Here is a 19,642-nt window from a genome sequence, read left to right as displayed (position 1 = left end):
GCACAAAGGAGCTGCCAGCACAGCAGGGGCTGAGCCAGCTCCCAGCGCCACCAACTCAGACACCTGAGCGGGAAACAGCGATTTGGGGCTGAGGACACACTCGAGCAGAAATCCCTGGCCTGGCGCTGCGCTATCCAAAACTTTCCCGAGTCACTTTGTGCTCGGCTCCAGAGAGGAGTTTTGCAGGGATTGCAGCAAATCCCGCAGCACCCCCGAGCCCTGAGGAGGGTCTGGCTGCAGGGAGCTCAGGGGAACGCTTACAGCAGCCGGGACATGGGGACACTGTGGGATGCGACCCTAACTGCTGCACCCCAGGGCGGGAGGAAGGAAAGCAGGAGCGGCCAGGTGAGGGTGACAGCTCAAGTCGCAGCAGGCTCCCCGCAGTGCGGCGCAGTCCAGCCCCGGCTCCTTCCATCATGTCACTTTTCCTAAGCACCGAGATTTCTTTTCTGCTTTGTATTTCTGGCAAGAAACCTTTGCATTTAGATAAGGGCTAAAGCCCGGAATCAGATCTGAACTCTGCAGCAGAGATCAACATTTTAATGAATTAAATATATTCCAAACTAAATGCAACCTCTTAGCGCTCGCATTTTTGAGTGAGACCAACTTAAAGAAAAAGCCAACAATCCAACTCATTCCAGCTCTCCCCGGCTGCGAACTGGCCACAGGCCAATCAATTATCTTGAATTTATTCGTTATTCAACTTCCCTCCAACAGGCAATTTCCAGGCTGTGAATTGCAGGTGAGAGGCTCCTCCGGCCGCGGCTGCACTCTCATTCCAGCCCAGTTTGCCGGCGCTGGTTTCACTAGTTTCACTGGTGTCACTGGTGTCACTGGTTTCACTGGTTTCACTGGTGTCACTGGTGTCACTGGGCTGCCCAGCCAGCCAGGACACTGCGGCTGGCACTTCCAGCGTCAGACAGAGCCAGGGGGACTGGAGGGGCGAGAGCTGTTTGACATCCAGCAGCAGTTTGCAGATGCAAACAGAGCCCCAGCATCCCCCCAGGGCTGCGCGGCGCTGTCAGGCCTGGGAAGAGACGTTTAATTCCTCCCTGTTAATTCGTGGCTGCGCAGGGAGGGCTGAGCTGCTCCAGCAAAGCGTTTGGGCTCGGGGAGCAGAGGCTGCGGCTGAACCAGGAGCTCTGCGTGTCCACGGATGTTTGCTGGGGTGGGAAGGGCAGTTTGGGGAGTGGGGATGTCAGGAAAATGAATCCACAAACACCAGAGGTTTATGTCCAAAAAGGAGACAAGAAGTCCTGTGATTTTATTCAGGAATAAAGGAGAGGTCATGGGCATTTCCCACGGGGTCTCTCACACTAATAGAGGATGCAGCCTCTTTTATCCTGATTTTCCTGCTGCATTTCCCTCTCTCTTTCCCCATTGGATGAGGTACTTGAGAGGTACAGACTTCCCAAAATGCCAAATACAGACCCCATTCTAATATACATTCCCCCTCTTCTTTTCCTTGTGACTGTTCTTTCAGCCAAATCCAAGGATTCAGCACAGCCTTGGGTGAGTCAATCAGTGGAATTCCTATGGAATTTATGGTTCCTTCCCATTGCTTCTTTCCCCTCTCAGTGTCTGGCTTTATCTACCAGCAGACTCAGTTTGTTTGGAAGGACAATCCCTCATCACTCCTCTCAGAACGATGCCAAGGAACACCAAAAAGGCAGCAGAGGAAGCCCAGCTGGTCCCTCCTGCAGCCCCAACCACAGATCAAACCCCAGAGCTCTCAACCTCCACCTCAAACACCTCACCTCACCATTTCCCACTCAAACCAGGATCTTTTCCTCTGTCCCCAGCCTACCCAGAGTCCTGGAACGAGCTCCAAACCCGTCAAGCTGGAAGAAGTCCCCTTGCCCATCCGAAGCTTTCTCCTCCCCTAACATTGTTTTCATTTCCCCCTCCCCCCCGTTTTTTATCCTCAATAAAAACATAATTACAGGCTTTTAAAAAAAGCAAATTATAGTGACATACTTTAATTATCTCCAAGCAATGGAGGACTAAATTACACAGTCAGGGAATCGGAGGTTACCTAAAAATAAAAGCAAGAAGCTTCATTAAATGCTAATTGCAGCTTTCACCACCGAAGTGGGATTTCAACACAGACCACCACTGACTCACTGGGCCCTACAAGAGAACATTGGGGCTGGGGAGAGACCCTTGGGTACACAGCAGGTTCCTCCATCCGTGCCTCCAGCCGCAGGGAATGCTCCAGAGGAGCTCCAAAGGCTCCACACCAACCACAGGGCTGGGTGATCACACCTCCCAGTGTCCCCTCAGCCCCACTCAGAGGCACTGCCCACCCTCCCAGCAGCACTGAGGGGCTCAGCACAGCTCCTCCAATGCTCCAGTTTTCCCCAGAGCTGCTCCTGCACCATGAAGGAAACCAGAGAATCCACCTCAGCTTTGCTGCCCTCTGCTCTGATCCCAAATCCCACCTTGCTCTGAGCATCACTCAGCTCTCCTGGGGCTGAAACAGCACCTTGGGGATAAAACAGGACCTTGGGACTCTCCTTGGGAGAAAAGAGCTGCATGCAGCCCTCTCCTCCCATCCTGTCCCAACCAAGGGCTGCTCCAGCCCTTCCCTTCCTCCAGATTTCCTCCCTGAGGAGCTAAAATCAGAGCTCCCCAAGCCCAGAGGGGCAGGAGGCTGATTTCCCCCAGAGGGGCAGGAGGCTGATTTCCCCCAAGACACGGCAAGAAAGGCATGAGGTGGCAGGCAGGCTGGAAAATTCACAGGGAAATTATCTTGTTTTTCCATTTCCCATCGAGTTGGCCTAATTATGCCACCGAAGTCTGTAATTTGCCTCTCACAGAAGAGAGTTAATGACTGGTTCCAGGCTGCTGCTGCTCCAGGCGGGGGCACAGCTCCTGCTGCAGCCCCCAGCTGTGCCCTGGGACCCCAAAAATTCCCTCTTCTCCCTGGAGAAGGGAGCTCAGGAGAAGAGCTGGGGATTGGGAACAGCAGCCAAGGACAACAGAAAGTTCCAGGAGGCAGGAAGATACCAGCAGGGGATGGAGGGAGCTGGCACCAGCCCAGGGTTTTTTCCTTGCCACTTCTCCAAGTCCCAGAAAAAGTGAAAAATCTGCAGGTCAAGCACTCGGGGAGCTCAGACAATTATCGTTGTTTAAACTCAACAGCCCTTCACAGAAATAAGAGGAAAATCAGGCGAAGCTTTAAAAGCTCCCTAAGAGCTTTTAAAGCCCTGAGTGAGGTGAGGAGGAGAAAAAATGGCATCAATTTCCGGACAGGCACCTCATTTAAAAAAAAAAAAAAAACTCCACAAAATACCAAAACACTAGGAATGTGATATCCAAGAATCAGAATCCACTTTGCTCTTCTCCTCAGCTACAGGCAGAGCAACACCCAAAAATATTAAGCAAAGCAGATAAGCAGAATGTGGATCCTCACTGGTCCCATGAACTCTTTGCTGCAACATCCACAGCAGAGCCTGGCTGGATCCCCATCCATCTCACTGGCTTACAGACTGCTCCCTCTTCATTAGCTCCCATAATCAAATAGGTGCTTAGAATTAAACAGCACTGTGTCATGAAGTGGTGGATAAATGAACCAGCAGGGCTGGGAGGTCACTGCAGCCACCACTGGAATGGGCTGGGAGGAACTGAGGTCCTTCAGCAGCTCAGGATGGGTTTGGGGTGACAAAAATGGGCCATCTGTGGAGGCTCAGAGCGAGGGGAGGCAGCAGGAGGCTGGAATTCAGTCAGAATTAAGTCAGAATCAGCCTTTCCAGCCATTATCCGGCAGAATTCGGGGTGAAAGCTGCTTGTGACACCGTCAGAGCAGAATCTCCCAGCCAGAAGCAGCACCAGAGACATCAACTCGGGTTTTCTCAGAGCCCTCTGAACCAGGCAGTGCCTCACATCCCATCCGACAGTGATGGATGCGCTGGGAGCCGAGCAGCTTTTCCTCCTGAGGAGCTCTTTTGACAAGTATGATCTTATCAAAGTTCCAAGCTTTTCATTAGGCTGCTTTTTTTGGTTTTTTTTTCCCTTTTTTAACTCCTGCCTTCAAGCCAGGCTCTGTCCCCTGTGCTTAGGCAGGGAATGATTCCATTTTCCTCTGTCACCAACCCCTGCTGAAGCTCCGGTGGGGCTCAGGTGCCCCACAGAGCCCAGGGTGTGAGCAGAGCTGGGATTAACCCACAAACGGGTCTAGGAATGTGCAAAATGCAGGGATGACATCACACGGGCTCAGAGAAGGGGAAATGCCAGCAGTTTGGGGTTGGGGGAACAGGGACAAAGGGACAAAGGGACAAAGGGACAAAGGGACAGAGAGCCATCACAGCATCCCCTCCCAGGCCAGGTCGCCACTTCCACTGAAACAGAGCTTTTCCAGGAGCTGGAGGCACCCAGCACCTCTCTCTGCCTGCTTTCTGCCTCTCCCAAAAGAGACAGAAATTTGGAGCTTCCTCTTCTCACCCAGCAGCCAACACAGGGAATCCTTGGAATGTCGAGTCCAGAGGCAGAAACAGCAGCAGCCAGTGCCCCAAACTGCCCCAAACTGCCCCAAACTGCCCCAAACTGCCCCAAAACAGGCACAGCCCCGACTCTGGGAACAACCCCAGCTGTGCCACCCCAGGGAAAGGCTGGAGCCAAGAAGAGGAGCCAGAGCTGCTTTTGAGAGTGGGCAATGCCCTGATTAGCCCAGGATCCTTCAGGATGGAAAGGGATCCTCCAGTCCAACCCTTGACCCGACAGTGCCAAGGCCACCATGTCCCCAAGTGCCACATCTGCACAATTTTTAAATTAATCTCTCCAGGGATGGGGACTCCATGGAGGGGTGGGAAGCCTTGGGAAATCTCTTCCTCTCTGCTCCATCCCCACAGCCTTCTCAGGGAAGAGAAAACGAGGAGGAATCAGCCCTTTCTGCCCCAAACTTGTCCCAACCCTGAGCTTTGCCCCACACCAGGGACACCCCAAATTCCCCTCTCCTGTCCCATCCCCTCCTGGAATCTCCAGGAAAGCCTGGAGAGGAAGGACACCAAGCCCTGAGCTCTCCCAGGGCTTTTGGCCACCCAAAAACCTTCCCTGCCACCTCCTGACACCAAGTCACCAAGAGACAGCAAACGCCGAGTGCAAAACCAGGGTCTTTTATTAGAAATCTCCTCGTATAAAAATGATCATGCTCTACACAGTCATCGAATAATTCATAAACATCCAGGCACTGAACTTCGTTTTTTTTTTTTTTTTGTGTGTTTTTGTTTTTTGACTGGTCAGTACATAAAGCAGACATATTTCAATCCATATGGTCATCACATACATTAAGGAACCACCTATAGAAATCAGCACTTTGAACACAGTCTAGGTTTTATTTTATTTTATTCCGCTGTCTGTTTTTTTTTTAATTTAAATGTAAATTTTAAGTATTTTTATTTATTTTTCCTTTTTGCAACATATAGAATTTGGTAGGATATGGGGTGGAGAGTGAAGAGGGACGGAGGAAGACAGGAACAGAAGAAAATGGAGGATTAAAAAAAAACATAAAATAAAGAGAAAACAGAAGGTTCTGCACAACCACAAACAATCTCACAAATTCCAGAAAAGGGAAGATGTTGGGACTCTTCTTTTTTTCTTTATTTTTTGCCAAAATACAGGAGAAAAAAATAACCCAAAGGCTTGCTGAAGTCCGTCCCCTCTCGCCCGTGCTGTCCCCCTCTGTGCTGTCCCTCCACGGGAGCCATGCATCGCCACCCTGGGCGCTGGAAGAGTTTGAGTGTTTCTTTATGGATTTTTTGCTGCTGTTGATGGCGTTTTTCCCCAGGAGCTCTGCCCGGCAGCCCCTGCAGGATTGTCCCCAGGCTGCCACCTCCCTGTCCTGTGCTGCTGTCCCTGCCAGGAGCTCCTCTCCCTCGGTGCCTCTGCTCCCGGAGCTAAATGGCGTGGTTGCTGTAGCTGACGTAGGTCTGCTTGGTGGCCAGTGCTGGAAGGAGACACAGAGCTCACGTGGATCGTTAGCCCAGGCCACCTTCCCCTGCTGGCTCCTGTCCCATCCCCCTGGCCCGGCCATCATGGTGGCAGGGATGTGACAACTCACGGATCCAGACAGTGCTGGCACATGGGATCATCCCCTGAGCTGAGGCAGCGTGGCTGAACCCCTCTGAGGGCAGTTGATCCCAAAAAGAGCCCCTAGATGTGCCATGAGCCATGGCAATGTGGTCTCAGCCTCTCACTCGCTTCCCACACCAACCCCAAACATGCAGACCCACAGGTGCTGCACCTTCCCAAAGCTTGTCCCAGCCAGAGCACGATTTGGGGTCCCAGCTGAGTGTCCCACCCCCCTGCCCACCTCTCCATGGCACAAAACCAACCAGCCTGGCTGTCCCCTCATCCTGGGGGTGCCAGAGGAGCAGAGTGAGGTCACAACCCTGCTGCCACCCCCCAGCTCCCCCAGCCCTCAGACACATGAAGAGAGGAGGCAGCGATGGCTCCAAAGCCACCACACATCCCAGAGTGGCCCTGGCGGACACAGCAAAGCCACAGAGCAATGAAACCTCCCACTCCCTGCAGTGCCCTCGGTGGGGACAATGCCCTGCCGAGACCCTCCTGAATGTCCCCAGATCCCAGGGGGTCAGCAGGCACAAGGACACCCTCCAACCAAGGGCTGGGCACAGCAGGGACACTGACCAGCACAAATGTGTCCCCATGGAGCCCACAGGGAGGGGACACTCAGTGCCTGGCTGGCAGTGGAACCTTGCTGCAGGTTTCCAACTGGTGTTCCCAGATAACAATTAGACAGAGCAGAAGGAATGGGAGCTGACAGAGCTATTTGTTAGCCGCGATGTTTTCGTAGCCGATCTGCCCGTATCAAAGCCCCGTGAATTATTTATTCTGTTGTTTATTTAAGGATACGTGACCCGGCAGTGACAGAGTGAAAAACGTCCCCTCGGGGCTGCGCTGACGTCCCCCTGTGCTGCTGCCGTGCCCATCCCTGCCTGGGCACACCCAGGAGCTGCCAGCCCTGCTCCCCCCGAGCTCCCCTGCCCCATGTGGGACACTGTGGGATGTGCAGATGGAGCTCAGCTCTCCCCATCCCCAGCATCTCCAACCCTCAGAGGACCTTCACCTCACCTTGGGTCTCCAGGTTTTCGCAGAGCTCCGACTTGGCCTCTCCGTTGGGGCGGAATCCTCCCTTCTGAGAGAACTTGTTGGACATGGTGGCAGCTGTCACCACCGCCTTGAGGCTCCGCTTGCGCTTGGGGACGTTCTGCTCCGGGTGGAAGAGGATGATGTACACCTTGGGCATGTAGAGCATGCCCAGGGACACCGAGGCACTCAGACTCACCGAGATGGTGAGCGTCGTGGTCTGGATGTACATCTGCAAGACACAAGGCCGCCAGCTGAGACCCCCCTGGGGGATCCGAAAGGGGAAGGAGGGAACGGGGAAATGAGGGAAAGCTGGGGTTAAAGAAAGAGTGCTGGAAATGTTGGCAGTGCTGGATGTTAAACGTGAGGTTTGATGCTCCACCAGCCACAGGGCAGGAGGTGCAGGGCTGGCGTTGGGCACAGCAAGGACACCCCAACACCAGGGCACACCCCAACACCAGGGCACACCCCAATCCTAAAGCACACCCCAATCCCAGGGCACACCCCAATCCCAGGGCACACCCCAATCCCAAAGCACACCCCAACACCAGGGCACACCCCAATCCTAAGGCACACCCCAATCCCAGGGCACACCCCAATCCCAGGGCACACCCCAATCCTAAAGCACACCCCAATCCCAGGGCACACCCCAACACCAGGGCACACCCCAATCCTAAGGCACACCCCAATCCCAGGGCACACCCCAATCCCAAGGCACACTCCCTTCTCCCTTCAACAGGTAATTCCCATTCCCCAGCTGACTCCTGGGCTCTTGTCATGTAAGTCACATATTACACACCGACGCTGCCTTTTTGCAGTCAAAACTAATTTCACGCTCACTGTCCAGGACTAACAGTGACAGATGTTTTGCAAAATGAAAGCCCATTAATCTGACTGTAGAATAATCCATTTTTCTATGGAGAGCACTTGGCAGGCTCCTCTCAAGCCGGGGCATCTGAAGCAGGTGGCAATTGGAGGCAGAGACCCCCTCCCTGTGCCCATCCCACCTCTTGGGGAGGCCAGGAGGGCAAATCCCTGCTCCGTGGGCATCCCTGCTCTGCCAGCATCTGGCTCCTTGCATCTGGCTCCTCTGGGGCTGAGCAGCAAGGGGTTCAGGGTCTCCAGATGTCTTTGCACATATCTCTCTGCAGGTCGCTGACAGTGCTTTGGGAAGGAGACTTAAAGCAGTTCCTGAGCTGCACCTGTGACCCAAAATGCAGGGATTCTCCTGCAGGTGTTCCACACGTGGGGTTTAACGCACTGTGAGGAGCTTGGGGGCTGCAGCAACACATCCCCAGGGCTTCAGCTGGGGGTTTCTGGAGTGAAAAGGTGATGGAGGGCACATCCATCTCCCTAGAGTGAGAGCTGGTGGGACACAGCTGCTCCAGAACCTTCCAGAATCCACAAATCCCACCTGTGACCCTGCAAAGCCAACCAGGGCACAGCCCAGAGCATTCCAACTCAGCCCCAAGGGGAAAAATGCCACCAAGCTTGCTCTGAGTCAACTGAAAAACTTTGGTTTGTCCCCAGAATAAAACCTCCTGCTGTCACACGCGCCGGTTTGTTTGTTCCACCTTCTCTCTCTAGGCAGTTTTTGGAAATAAAAATGTCATTTCATCAAGCAAAGTCAAAACACATCTCCGTGCCAGAATATGTGCGCTTTTTTATTTCTTCCTTTTTTTTTTTTTCCTTTTTTTTTTTAATTCCCAGTCCAACTCTCCAGCCTCTGCCAGGGGGATCCTGGATTGGCCAGGAATGAGGGACCCCAACTCCAGGCACCCCAAGCCCTGCCTGGGAAGCAGCACAACTCTGCCCAGCACAGTGTGACCCTGGTGGGGCAGAACTGAGCTCAGCACCCCTCATCTCCCTGGCTCCCTGCCTTCCCCAGGAGCCTCACTTGCCAACCCAGCCATTTCCACATTTTGTGCCTCTGCAGCAGCTCCCCCTCCCCGTGCCTTGGGGCTCGGAGGCGTTTCAGCGAGGAGGGAGAGCAGCTGAGCTGAGCTGAGCTGAGCTGAGCTGAGCTCAGACATCTCCATGCTCACTCCCTCCTCTCTCCCAGGCTGGTGCTCCCAGTGCTGCCGGGGACTCCCCTCTGCTGAGACCCTGCTGCCACCAGCCCCAGCTCCCCACCCCACTCTCCACCTCCTGCAGTGCTTTTTGGGGTCTCACAGGGCCCCTGTGGCGACCTTTCCCCGACGCTGCGTTTGCCAGGAGCTGTTTGCCAGCCCACTCCATCCCCCGCGGCCGTGTCTCGCCGCAGCAAACCCCTCACCGACTCAGACAGCAGTATTTTTAGCCCGGAGCCTCCCCACAGCCGTGGAGCTCTGCTCAGCTTAACCTTTTGCCACTGTGAAAAATGACCATTTCTCACAGTTTCACTTCCTACTCTCCTAATTGGCTTCCAGCCCAGGACCCTGCTTTGCCCCTCCGTTAACAACACTTAGCTTCCCCCGGAGCCCTGGGAGGTGTGAGTTGAGTTTATTGAGGAAGCTCCAGCTCCTGCTGCCTCGTGGGTTGGATCAGAGCACAGCCAGCCCTGCCTCAGGGCGATGACACTGAGCTGGGGACCAGCAGTAACCCAAAATGACCCCGCAGAAGCCCCCAAGCCCAGTGCTGTGCCCAGCCTTGCCCGGGGAGCAGCCCAGGCTTGAGGCACAGCCCAGGCTCACGCCTGCCCCGCTGCAAATCTCAGCATTAACTGGAAGCTCCCACACTCTAAACCCACACCCAGCCCCACTGCAAAGGGATTTAACATCATGGTGAGTGCTGGGGAAGGGCAAACCTGCTCAAAAAAGGCTCAGTCCTCCTCCAGCACACCCAGCACCACTGGACAGTCACTCTCACTCCTCCCCTCTCCCTCTTTCCCCTGGCTGAAAGCGAGTGTGATAAACAGGCAAGCAGACAATGACTCCACTGTTCCACTGCCGCCTTATCAGCGCAGGAAATTGTCTCTTTCTTTAGATCCTCTGTTATTGCTATTTCTGTAATCCGCCGGGATCGGCGGGGATAAGAGGTTCTTTTCAGAAAAGGCTTGGGGGACTTGTTACAATAATGTGCCACCTCCATGCAAAGTTGTGGGCACGAGGTAAAGCAAATTAACGGAAAAACGGGGATTAGCATCCAACTCCTCCAGACCTCGAGGCAGCCTTGGCTGCAGCCCTGCAGCCTCGGCTGGGGTTAAGGCAGAAGTGCCAGGGGTTCAGGTCTGCCCTGTGGCATCCTCAGGACTTCAGCCATGGAGAACAACCCAGAGGATGCTCCTGGGTTTTCTTTTCCCAAGGGTGCAGTTGCTCCATGGAGCCTAAAAGGCCCTCAGTCCCGGCAGGAGCAGGGCAGAGGGAATTGGATTCCTCCCCATGGTGACCTGGCGATGCCCCACGGAGCATCCCAGCAGCTCCATGTGGGTGATGCCCATGCCAGAACCCCCAGTTGTGACCCCAAGGACACACCCAGAGCCAGACCCTCTATGCTGGACCTTTTCCTCCCCAAAATGACAAACCAGGCTCTAAAGGACCGAGGCAGCCCCAAGCACACTCTTCCTCCACACTCCTTTGGGTGCATCCACCAACCCAGAGCCACAGCCTGGGGACACTCAGAGCCCACTCCCACAGCCTGGGGACACTCAGAGCCCACTCCCATAGCCTGGGGACACTCAGAGCCCAATCCCATGGCCTGGGGTCACTCAGAGCCCATTCCTATGGCCTGGGGACACTCAGAGCCCACTCCCATGGCCTGGGGACACTCAGAGCCCACTCCCATGGACTGGGGGCACTCAGAGCCCACTCCCATGGCCTGGGGACACTCAGAGCCCACTCCCATGGACTGGGGACACTTAGAGCTCATTCCTATGGCCTAGGGACACTCAGAGCCCACTCCCACACCAAGCACTGCCAACAACCAAGCTGGAATCCCAAAGCCCCTCCAGGGAAGGCTCAGAGGGCTGAGGCAGGGCAGGGCTGTGAGACAGAGCTCCTCGTCCGAGGGGAGTTGGGAACATCACTTTTTCCGCCTCTAATCAGCTTGTTAGCAGCCTAATAACAGAGCAGGCCTGTGCTTTACAACCCCCAGCGAGAGGCACAGCCTATTGTGGAGCTGCTGCCTGACAGGCAGCGTTCAGCAGCCCTAAATTATCCCGTGACAAGCTGCAGTGAAGAGGTGAGCAACCTTGCGCATAATCTACAATCATTATCATTTCCATCTTTATTACCCACAGTATGCCAAGCACATTAAGGAGGCTTTCAGGGAGCTTTTGTTTTGCAATAATTTCTTAAAAAACCTGCTTTCTTGTTAGTATCTCCCCTGCCATCTCATCAAAATGGAAATGCTGCAAAAGGCTACATTTGTTTCCTTTAATTCTCCTTCACACTTGCAGTCAGCACCAGCCTGGTGGGACTTTTTGGTCGGGCCAAGGTCAGAGGTGGCTGGGCAGACTCAGCCTCCTCGAGGGATGGATGGCCTGAGAAGAGACTCTCCAGGACACGACAAACTCAGGTGTCCACAGCAAAAGCTCCCTCAGCAACAGGTGTGTCCCAAAGCCACCGTGTCAGCAGTGTGGGGACACACTTGGGGGATCCAGAGAGGGATCTGGGTGCTGGGACAGCCTGGGGATTTCCAGGGAGCAGCAGATCCAAGGTTTGTTCGTCAGAGCAGCGCTGGGCTGGCAGGCGGGAGCTGTTTGCGTTTGACAGAAACGCGATGATTCCTGTTTTGGCTGGCAGGCAAAGGGATTTGGGTCTCATTCATGAGATTTTTATTCTTTGTTCTTAATCCCTCGCACTTGAGCACGGAGCCTCTTCCAGGCTGGCCTCGGTCCCATGGGAACTCAGGGCCAGCTGGGCAGCACTGGGTCCTTTTCCATGCAGAAATCGTGCTCGTGGCACCAGGGACTTGCCCTGGGGGCTCATCCCACACAGCAGCAGCTTGTGCTGCCCACTGTCCCCATCCACGAGGCGCCAACAGAGCATGGAAAACTTCCCACCCCAATTCTCAAGCTGGCCAGGCTGTCGGGAAAGACCCTTCCTGCTCAGGACACCACAGCCTCTCCCAGCCCTGCACCCCAGCCAGGCTTCTCGTCTCCTCCCTTACCTTTTCCGCCGACTGCGACGTCCCAAAAAAGATCGGGATGAAGGCTAACCACACAATGCAAGTCGTGTACATGGTGAACCCGATGGGTTTGGCTTCGTTAAAGGTCTCCGGGACCCCGCGGGTCTTAATGGCGTACACAGTGCAGGTGACCATGAGGAGCATGCTGTACCCGAGCAAACAGATGAGGGACAGGTCCGAAATGTCACATTTGAGGATGCCCCGGGCAAAGTGGGGGTTTGTAGTCCGCTGGTCCTCGTAGTCAATGACGGAGTGCGATGGGTCCACGATGAACCAGATGCAGACGCCGACGAGCTGCAGCGAGATGAGGCTGAAGGTGATGACCAGCTGGGAAGCAGGGCTGATGAAGCGCGGGGCGCTCACCGACTTCTTGCCCTGCTCGAAGATGCGGTAGATGCGGTTGGTCTTGGTGAGCAGCGCGGCGTAGCTGATGCTCATGCCCAGCCCCAGGAAGATGCGCCGCAGCGAGCAGGTGCTCAGGTCGGGCTCGGCGATCATCAGGAAGGTGGTGGCGTAGCAGAGGAAGATGCCGGTGAGCAGGACGTAGCTGAGCTCCCTCCCCGACGCCTTGACGATGGGCGTGTCGTTGTAGCGCACGAAGGTGATCACCACGAACAGCGTGGCGATGATGCCCACGATGGCGATGAAGACGGGCACCACGGCCCAGGGTGAGCTCCACTCCAGCTTGATGATGGGGATGGGCGTGCAGCTGGTGTGGTTCTCGTTGGGCCGCTCGTTGAAGTGGCAGCGCTTGCAGTGGAACTCGTCCAGCTGGTACTGGTAGCCGTCGCAGCGCTCGCAGTGCCAGCAGCACGGGATGCCCTTCACCAGCTTCTTCCTCTCGCCCGGCTTGCAGGGCAGGCTGCAGATGGAGCTGGGCTGCTGGCTCCCTCCCCCTGGCCACAGCATGTTCTCCACCTGCGGGGAGATGGCACCAGCCCTGCTGAGGGCACCCCTGCCATGCCCTGCCCTGATCAGGACCCTCAACCCATCAGCACATCCCACAAAGGGTCACAGCCCAACCTGCCATGGGGACAGGGAGCTGGTGAAGATCTCCATTGGCATTTTGGGAAGATTCAACACACCAGGAACACAAAATGAAGGCTCTCCTTCCATGAGGAAACCCCATCTGCTCTGATCTGGCTCCTTTTTCCTGTCCCACACCCAGAGTCCCTGGGATGTGGTCACACATGGGGGACACCTTCCCCTCTGCCCCTGCCACCTCTGGCTGCCTGACTTTGCACCCAGGAGCTCCCAGACTCTTCGTGGTGAGAAGAGAAACCTGCAGGACCTTCCCCTCAGACCACACCCTTACCTTGAGGTGCAGGTGGTCTGTCCACTGCCCGATGACTTTGTACTCCGGGGTGGAGTTCCTGATCTGGTACTGGTAGATGTCATAACGCCCTGGAGCATCTCCATTCTCATTGAACGTCACAGGAGTCCCAGCAATGCCTGTGGGAAAAGGGGTGGCTCAGCACCCACAGCACCCACAGCACCCACAGCATCCCCACCCTGCTCAGCTTTGATGCTTCTCCCTCCCTGTTCCTTTTTTAAAAAAGGGAAAAAGCAGCTTTAAAAGTTAAATCAAGTGAACTCTGCAGATAAACGCTAATGAAAGGAAGGAAGAGAAGAATCAAGCAAGAGGGGAAAATAAATAAAAGAGACACTGTGGAGGAGATCAGAGGGTGGAGATAAATAGAAATAATAAGGGGACCAGACAGAAAATGTTTATTAAGGAGACAGAGCAGAGGAAAAGAAACGCTTCCAGAGGAGATCTGAGACAGACAAGGGCAGAGCAGCAGGAGGCAGTGGGACCTCTGCCAGCTGGGAGGTAGGAGCTGGCAGGGGGAGCAGGGAGTGAGGGGAGAGGCTGGGCAGGACAGCAGGGCAAAAAGGCAGGATGAGGGCAGGATGAGGGCAGGGTTAGGGCAGGATTGCTGCAGGGTTACACTCCTAAGGCTCCCAGGAGATGTGGAAACTCTGACCTCCTCGCCTGCTGCCCTGCTGCCATCTCCGCACGCTGCATTTGCAGCGCAGCAGGTGCCAAATGGTACCACAAATAAACTGCTCTGTGACCCTCAGTGGTGACACCCAGAGCAATGGGAGACAACCAGAGACCCCCAGGCCCCAGAACCACTCCTCCCAGCACCCTGGAGGGACGGCAGACCTGAGAAGTTGACGTTGCGGATGTACTTGAGCAGCTCCACACCGTCCACGGGGTCCATGCGGGAGCAAAGCCCAACCTTGCCCGGGCACAGGTTCTTGTGCATGTTGTGCAGGGCGTGTCCCATGGCGTAGACAGCGTCGATGACAAACTGCACCTTCCCCTCCTGCTCGTACGAGGAGTCCTGGCCGATCCGCTCTCGGTCTGTGGGGACAGGGGAAGCAGTTCCATCTCCTGTGCTCCTGTCATCCTCCCTGGGATGTGGCTGTGCCACCCAAACCTTGCAGACAAGCTCCCCCTGGGAATTCCGACCTCATTCCCAAACCTGTGCACACAGGTGACACTCAGCCAAGGAATATCCCCCAAGGAATACCAAACCAGCCTCCTATCATGTGGTTCTAAATGGGGGTGCTGTGCTTCCCAGAGCCCTGGGGATGTCACATCCCAGTGCCATGGGACATCACTGCCTCCCAGGGCTGCTGGCAGGACATTGACTGGGCCACCCTCACCCCTAGCTTCATCCCTCCTTCATCTCCCAGGAGTTTCCACCAGCTCAGTCTCTCCCAGTGGCATCAAGGACCGCCCAGGCAGCATCCATTGCTGGCTGCCTGTCTCCATGTCACTCCCAAAGCCTCCTGTCACCCCACTCCCCTCATCACTCCCTGCCACCCTCCCACCCTGCTGACCCCACAGCCTCCCTGGCTGGCAGGATCCTGCAAGGATCTGGCAATTACTGGTGACAGCCGCCTTCCCCCTGTCAAAACCACCCTTAATGGGACCAGAAACATGTTAATCACTTAGCAGAAGACACCGATTAACGCAGCACGCTGTTAATTACAGCTAAGAGAGCATCTCCCAAGGGGCACCGCCGCGATGGAGAGCTCTGGCCTCTGCCCCTCCATCCCTGCCCCCGAGGCATGGCCAGGCATCCTGCCAGGCCACCAACGGCAAGGAGGGTTTGTCAGGGAGCCGAGGGCACAGCCTGCCTCCTCTGGAGAGGTGGCACATCCTAGAGAGCCTAGAAAGCCATTCCACAGTGCCCAAAATTAACTCTGTGCAAGGAAGTGCTCTGATGCGAGATGGGATTCACAGGGACTGCAGGACACCAAGCTCCAGGGCTGATTCCTTCCATCCCTGCTGTGGGAGAGTGGGATGAAGCTCCAGTGAGAGGGGACAGCCCTGTGAGCCATGCTGGAGGTCCCTGTGCCAGGACCTGTGCCACCGACATGACACCAAAGCGAATTGATAACAAACTGACCGACAGGAAAAGATGATATCAGGGAGGTGAATTCATAGCCCATCCTTCAAAGTTATAAAAACGCTTTTGGAACGTGGAGATTACTCATGCAAAGCCCGGCAGGTGATCCCTCCTTCCACATTATTGACAGCAGCCATTAATCTTCTCCCTCAACTTCAGGCCCTTCCCCATATTCATCTCCGAAGGCGCAGACAGGCCACTCTGTCTTGTCAAGATAATTACCCATTAAGAGAGGAGCTGTAATAGACTGTCCAGGGGAGCTGAGCCCATGGGGATGTCACAGCCCTGCTGCCAGCACTGTCCTGCCCAGGGGACACACAGCACCCAGAGCTGGTCCCTTAGAGCTCCTCAGCTTTCCAGCAGCCAATTCCTCAATCCCGCCTGCATCCCAAAATCCAACCTGCTGCAACAGCTCAGGCTGTGTGGATTTTCATCCCCGTGCCAAGGCTGAGCTCTGCAGATAAGGAGACATCCCTGGGGTTGTCCCTCTGTCTGTCACCACCCTGCCCCAGGCCCCAGCTGCTTTTTTCCAGACGGGAATTAGGCCGGTGCACAGAGGGGCAATGTGGAGCAGACGGCCGACGCTTGTTCCCAACCTGGAGACAATAAATCTCTGCCAAGCTCCAATAGGAGAGGGCCACGGAAGGGAGGTGACCTGCTGATTATAATAGCAGGGTTGTGCGTCGTTCTACAGGGCTGGTAATTAATTTTCAAGAGCGTGACGAGGCTCGGCGGCCCCCTCGGAGGAGGGACACAGCTTCTCTCCATCCAGCAGCGGATGAGATGGGATTAGCATCAATTCCCAGCACACCACTGGTCCGGGCTTTTGGCAGGAGTTAATCAAAATCACTCCCAGCACAGCTGTGGGGAGCTGGGGATGGAGAATTCCCAAATTCCCAGCACCCCTGGCTGTGGTTTTGGGCTGGGTGAGCCCATCTGGGAGCAGGGACAGTCCATCCGTGTGGGATGCTCGTGGTAAACATCTGATCGGTGCCAGGGCTGGTCTCAGGGGTAACACAAGCAGTTCCCAAAAGGAATTCCATCAGCTCAGCCCTCACCTTCCTCCCAGCCCTCCCATCCAGGAACAGGACCCAGGAGCTGTCCGGTTCAGGGTGGAATCCTTCAGTGTGGTTTTCGGGGTGGAATAAACAAGCCAAGCTGGCATTTCTCAGGCATGCTGGGCTCTACCCAAACCTGAGAAAGACAGCCCCAAGCTGGGCATTTGCATCAGCCCTGCAAGGCAGGAGCTCACAGCTCTGCACAGGCAGGTGATTTGCTTCACCATGCGTTAGTTCCCTGCTCTATCTGCCAAGCAAACACTCGGGAGATGGTTTATTTGCTGACAAATTCCGATGATTTAAAGACAGCTCCTAGGACATTTGCCACGTCGTAGTTTCAGCTGCTTCCACTCACACCCTGGCCCTGAAATATCACCTGTTTAAAAGCTCCATCACGGTGGAGATGAGGAGATCAGTGCTCGCAGGGCCTGCTCATGCATCTCCTGCTGCTGAGGGTTCCAAAATGCACTTGGGAAGGACGAGGAGCTCTTGGCTACCCAAAGCCATGGCCACGGGCCAGTTTCCTTTATGTCCTTGCTGCTTGCCCAGCTCACACCCACCCAGATCACCAGCTGAATTTTGGGGAATGCCTGCAAGGACAGGGAGGTGGAAGCACCATCCTGCTCATCCTCAGCAGTGAAAGCAGAGGGAAAAACAAAACCTTCATGATCCAACTTCCCAGACACAGCCAGGTCCCTCTGCCTGACAGCACACAGTGGTTTCAGCAGACATCCCTCCCAAGGGGACGAAGGGACACGCCAATGTCCCCAAGTCCTGCCACGTCGCAGCCCGCGAGCCACAGCGCCGTTATCTGTCTTCAGCCGGTGCCAGGCAGGCAGTAAATCTCTCCCATCTCTCAGTAAACATGTCACCTCCCCGAGCCTCCAACCATCACCTGACAGCAGCGCTGTCAGCAAGACAGATCCCCGGCTGCCTTGTTTACTGCACTCGTCCCTAAAGCCTCTTTTGGCTGGAAATGGCTAAAAATGCACAGTGGGGCTTGAAGAAGGAGTTGAGAACCTGAGATGAGCTCTGAAGGAATCCCCACCAGGCAAAAAACACTCACAACCAGAACCACAACTCCCCCATGAGCCCCACAATCCCACAGCAGCCCCCAGGTCTTACTGGTGCATTTCTTGATGCTGCTGCCCTTCCTCAGAGCATGCCGGCTCAGCTTGCAGTGGAAATTCTCCTCCCAGAACTCGGCAAACCAGATGTTCCGGCGGTTGTTGTCCAGGGTCCTGCTGGAGAAGTAGCGGTCGAAACCTGCCCGGGGAGAAAGTGGATGGAGGGGATAAATCCTGGGGGTGACAGAGAGATGTTCCCAGAGCACCCAGGCAGAGGGGGAGGGATGTGTGGTGAGCGATGGGGACATTCAGAGTGTGGTGGGATTGTGCCCAAAGTGCCATTCAGGCAGAGATGGAAGTGGAAAAGCCACTCAGGGAAGACCTGAGCGAAGCAGAGACTTTCTGGGGCTTTGAGGGCAACAGGAAATGCCTCTCTAGGGACACTGGTGATAAAGGGAGAGCAGAGAAAACATGGCACGTGGAAAATAGGGAGGTGATTGGTGGGCAAATTGGGAGGTCTTTAAGGTCCTTTCCAACCCAAACCATTCTGTGATTCCATGATGATTTCACAGCCAAAAGCTGCAGTCGAGGAAGAGGCTGCTGACCCCAGGGTGAGCTGAGGGGAGCCACAGAGCACAGCCCATACCTCTGACAGAGACCCGCTTGGGCAGGATGGTGACAGAGCCCTCGGCCACCTCCTCCAGGTGCAAGACAGGGGCGATTTTGGAGCCCCAGCTGTCCGAGCCCATCCAGATGAAGTGCCCCGTCTGGTTCGCCCTCTTGGCTGCCTCCAGCACCCTTCTGTGGAGAGAAGCAGCAGGGGTTGAGCCACCAACTCCGTGTCTGGCCCCAAGGAGGTGGGGACATTGGCACAGTGCTGGTGGCATCTCCTGCACTAGGCACATCCCAGTGTCCATGGAATCTCCAAATCCAACGGTGCCACTCAGCTCCCACACCCTCTGTCCTCCCAGCCCGGGCACTCAGGCTGCTTCTCCCACTTCATTTGCATATTTGCTGACTGGTAATTGAATTTCCCCTTAATTACCCAACATTAAGGAAGGAAAGAAAAAAAGGAAATCAGGTTATGCCGCAGCAGGCAGGGAAAGCAGCAGCGTGGAGAGCACGTGCTCCCAGCATGGCCAGCCCTGGGAGAGGAGCAGCCAGAGCTAAACTGGGCTCTGCTGGGCTCAACTGGGCAGCTCAACTGGGAGCAGAGATGCCATCTGTCCTGCTGAGCATCCCTCGTGGTGCCAGACACTCCTCCAGCACCAGCCGGGTCAGAAACTCAGCGGGAGGGTGGGAATGGAGCATCCCTGGATCTGATCCTCCAGGCTCTGTCCCCTCAGGGGCTCCTGTGGGTCCCCAGGCATGTGGGAGCAGAGCCCAGGGCAGCTCGGTGTCCCCGTGCGGAGCTCAGGCAGGTTGTGACTCACCCCCCGCGTTGGAGCTGATCATTTCCAGTCCAGATGGTGTTTGAAATGCATAACAAGGGAAAAATCCCATAGAAATCCAGCAGAGAGTGCAGGCAGGATGGGAAGAGGCAGGCATGCAGCAGGAGCAGTGCTGGCTGCTCTGTGCTCATCCCTCCCTAGGACAGTCACAGCCACTGTCCCACTCTGTGACAAGCAGCACCTCCAGCTGCCCACAGCCCCTGTGCAGGGCAGGATCTCCCCAGGGCAAACCCGGGATATTCCTGTGGGATCAGTGATTCACACCCAAACTGAGCCAGGCAGGAATTCCAGCTACAACCTTCCCACTCCGTCCTTCCCATCCTCCAGGCTCTGCAGCCCAAGCTGGCACAAGGTTGGGATGGTGGAGAGCTAAAGCCAGGTGCTGCAGAACCCTATTGCCCAGGGCTGCAATCCCATTTGGATGGGTAAAT

General features: G+C 55.5%; 1 protein-coding gene across 4 annotated transcripts in view; it reads right to left on the bottom strand.

Annotated features, from left to right (window-relative positions):
• Window positions 1-5,098: 5,098 nt before the first annotated feature.
• Window positions 5,099-19,642, bottom strand: part of GRM4 (glutamate metabotropic receptor 4) — a 35,564-nt gene continuing 21,020 nt past the window's right edge. For 3 of the 4 annotated variants that reach the window (XM_085083208.1, XM_085083209.1, XM_085083211.1), the window contains exons 5-11: window positions 18,407-18,561; window positions 17,819-17,959; window positions 14,381-14,581; window positions 13,529-13,665; window positions 12,196-13,131; window positions 7,093-7,339; window positions 5,099-5,944 (exon numbers count right to left, since the gene is read on the bottom strand). In XM_085083208.1, the coding sequence (XP_084939334.1) occupies window positions 5,895-5,944; window positions 7,093-7,339; window positions 12,196-13,131; window positions 13,529-13,665; window positions 14,381-14,581; window positions 17,819-17,959; window positions 18,407-18,561 (1,867 nt within the window). In that variant the 3' untranslated portion in view covers window positions 5,099-5,894. Of the gene's footprint in view, window positions 5,945-7,092; window positions 7,340-10,887; window positions 11,822-12,195; window positions 13,132-13,528; window positions 13,666-14,380; window positions 14,582-17,818; window positions 17,960-18,406; window positions 18,562-19,642 lie in introns of those variants that run through there. The other variant, XM_085083212.1, reaches the window with a different exon arrangement.

This window comes from Lichenostomus cassidix, chromosome 26, assembly GCF_008360975.1.
Source record: "Lichenostomus cassidix isolate B80296 chromosome 26, HeHo_3.0, whole genome shotgun sequence".
NCBI classification, from domain to species: domain Eukaryota; kingdom Metazoa; phylum Chordata; class Aves; order Passeriformes; family Meliphagidae; genus Lichenostomus; species Lichenostomus cassidix.
This window is presented reverse-complemented; position numbering and strand designations above follow the sequence as displayed.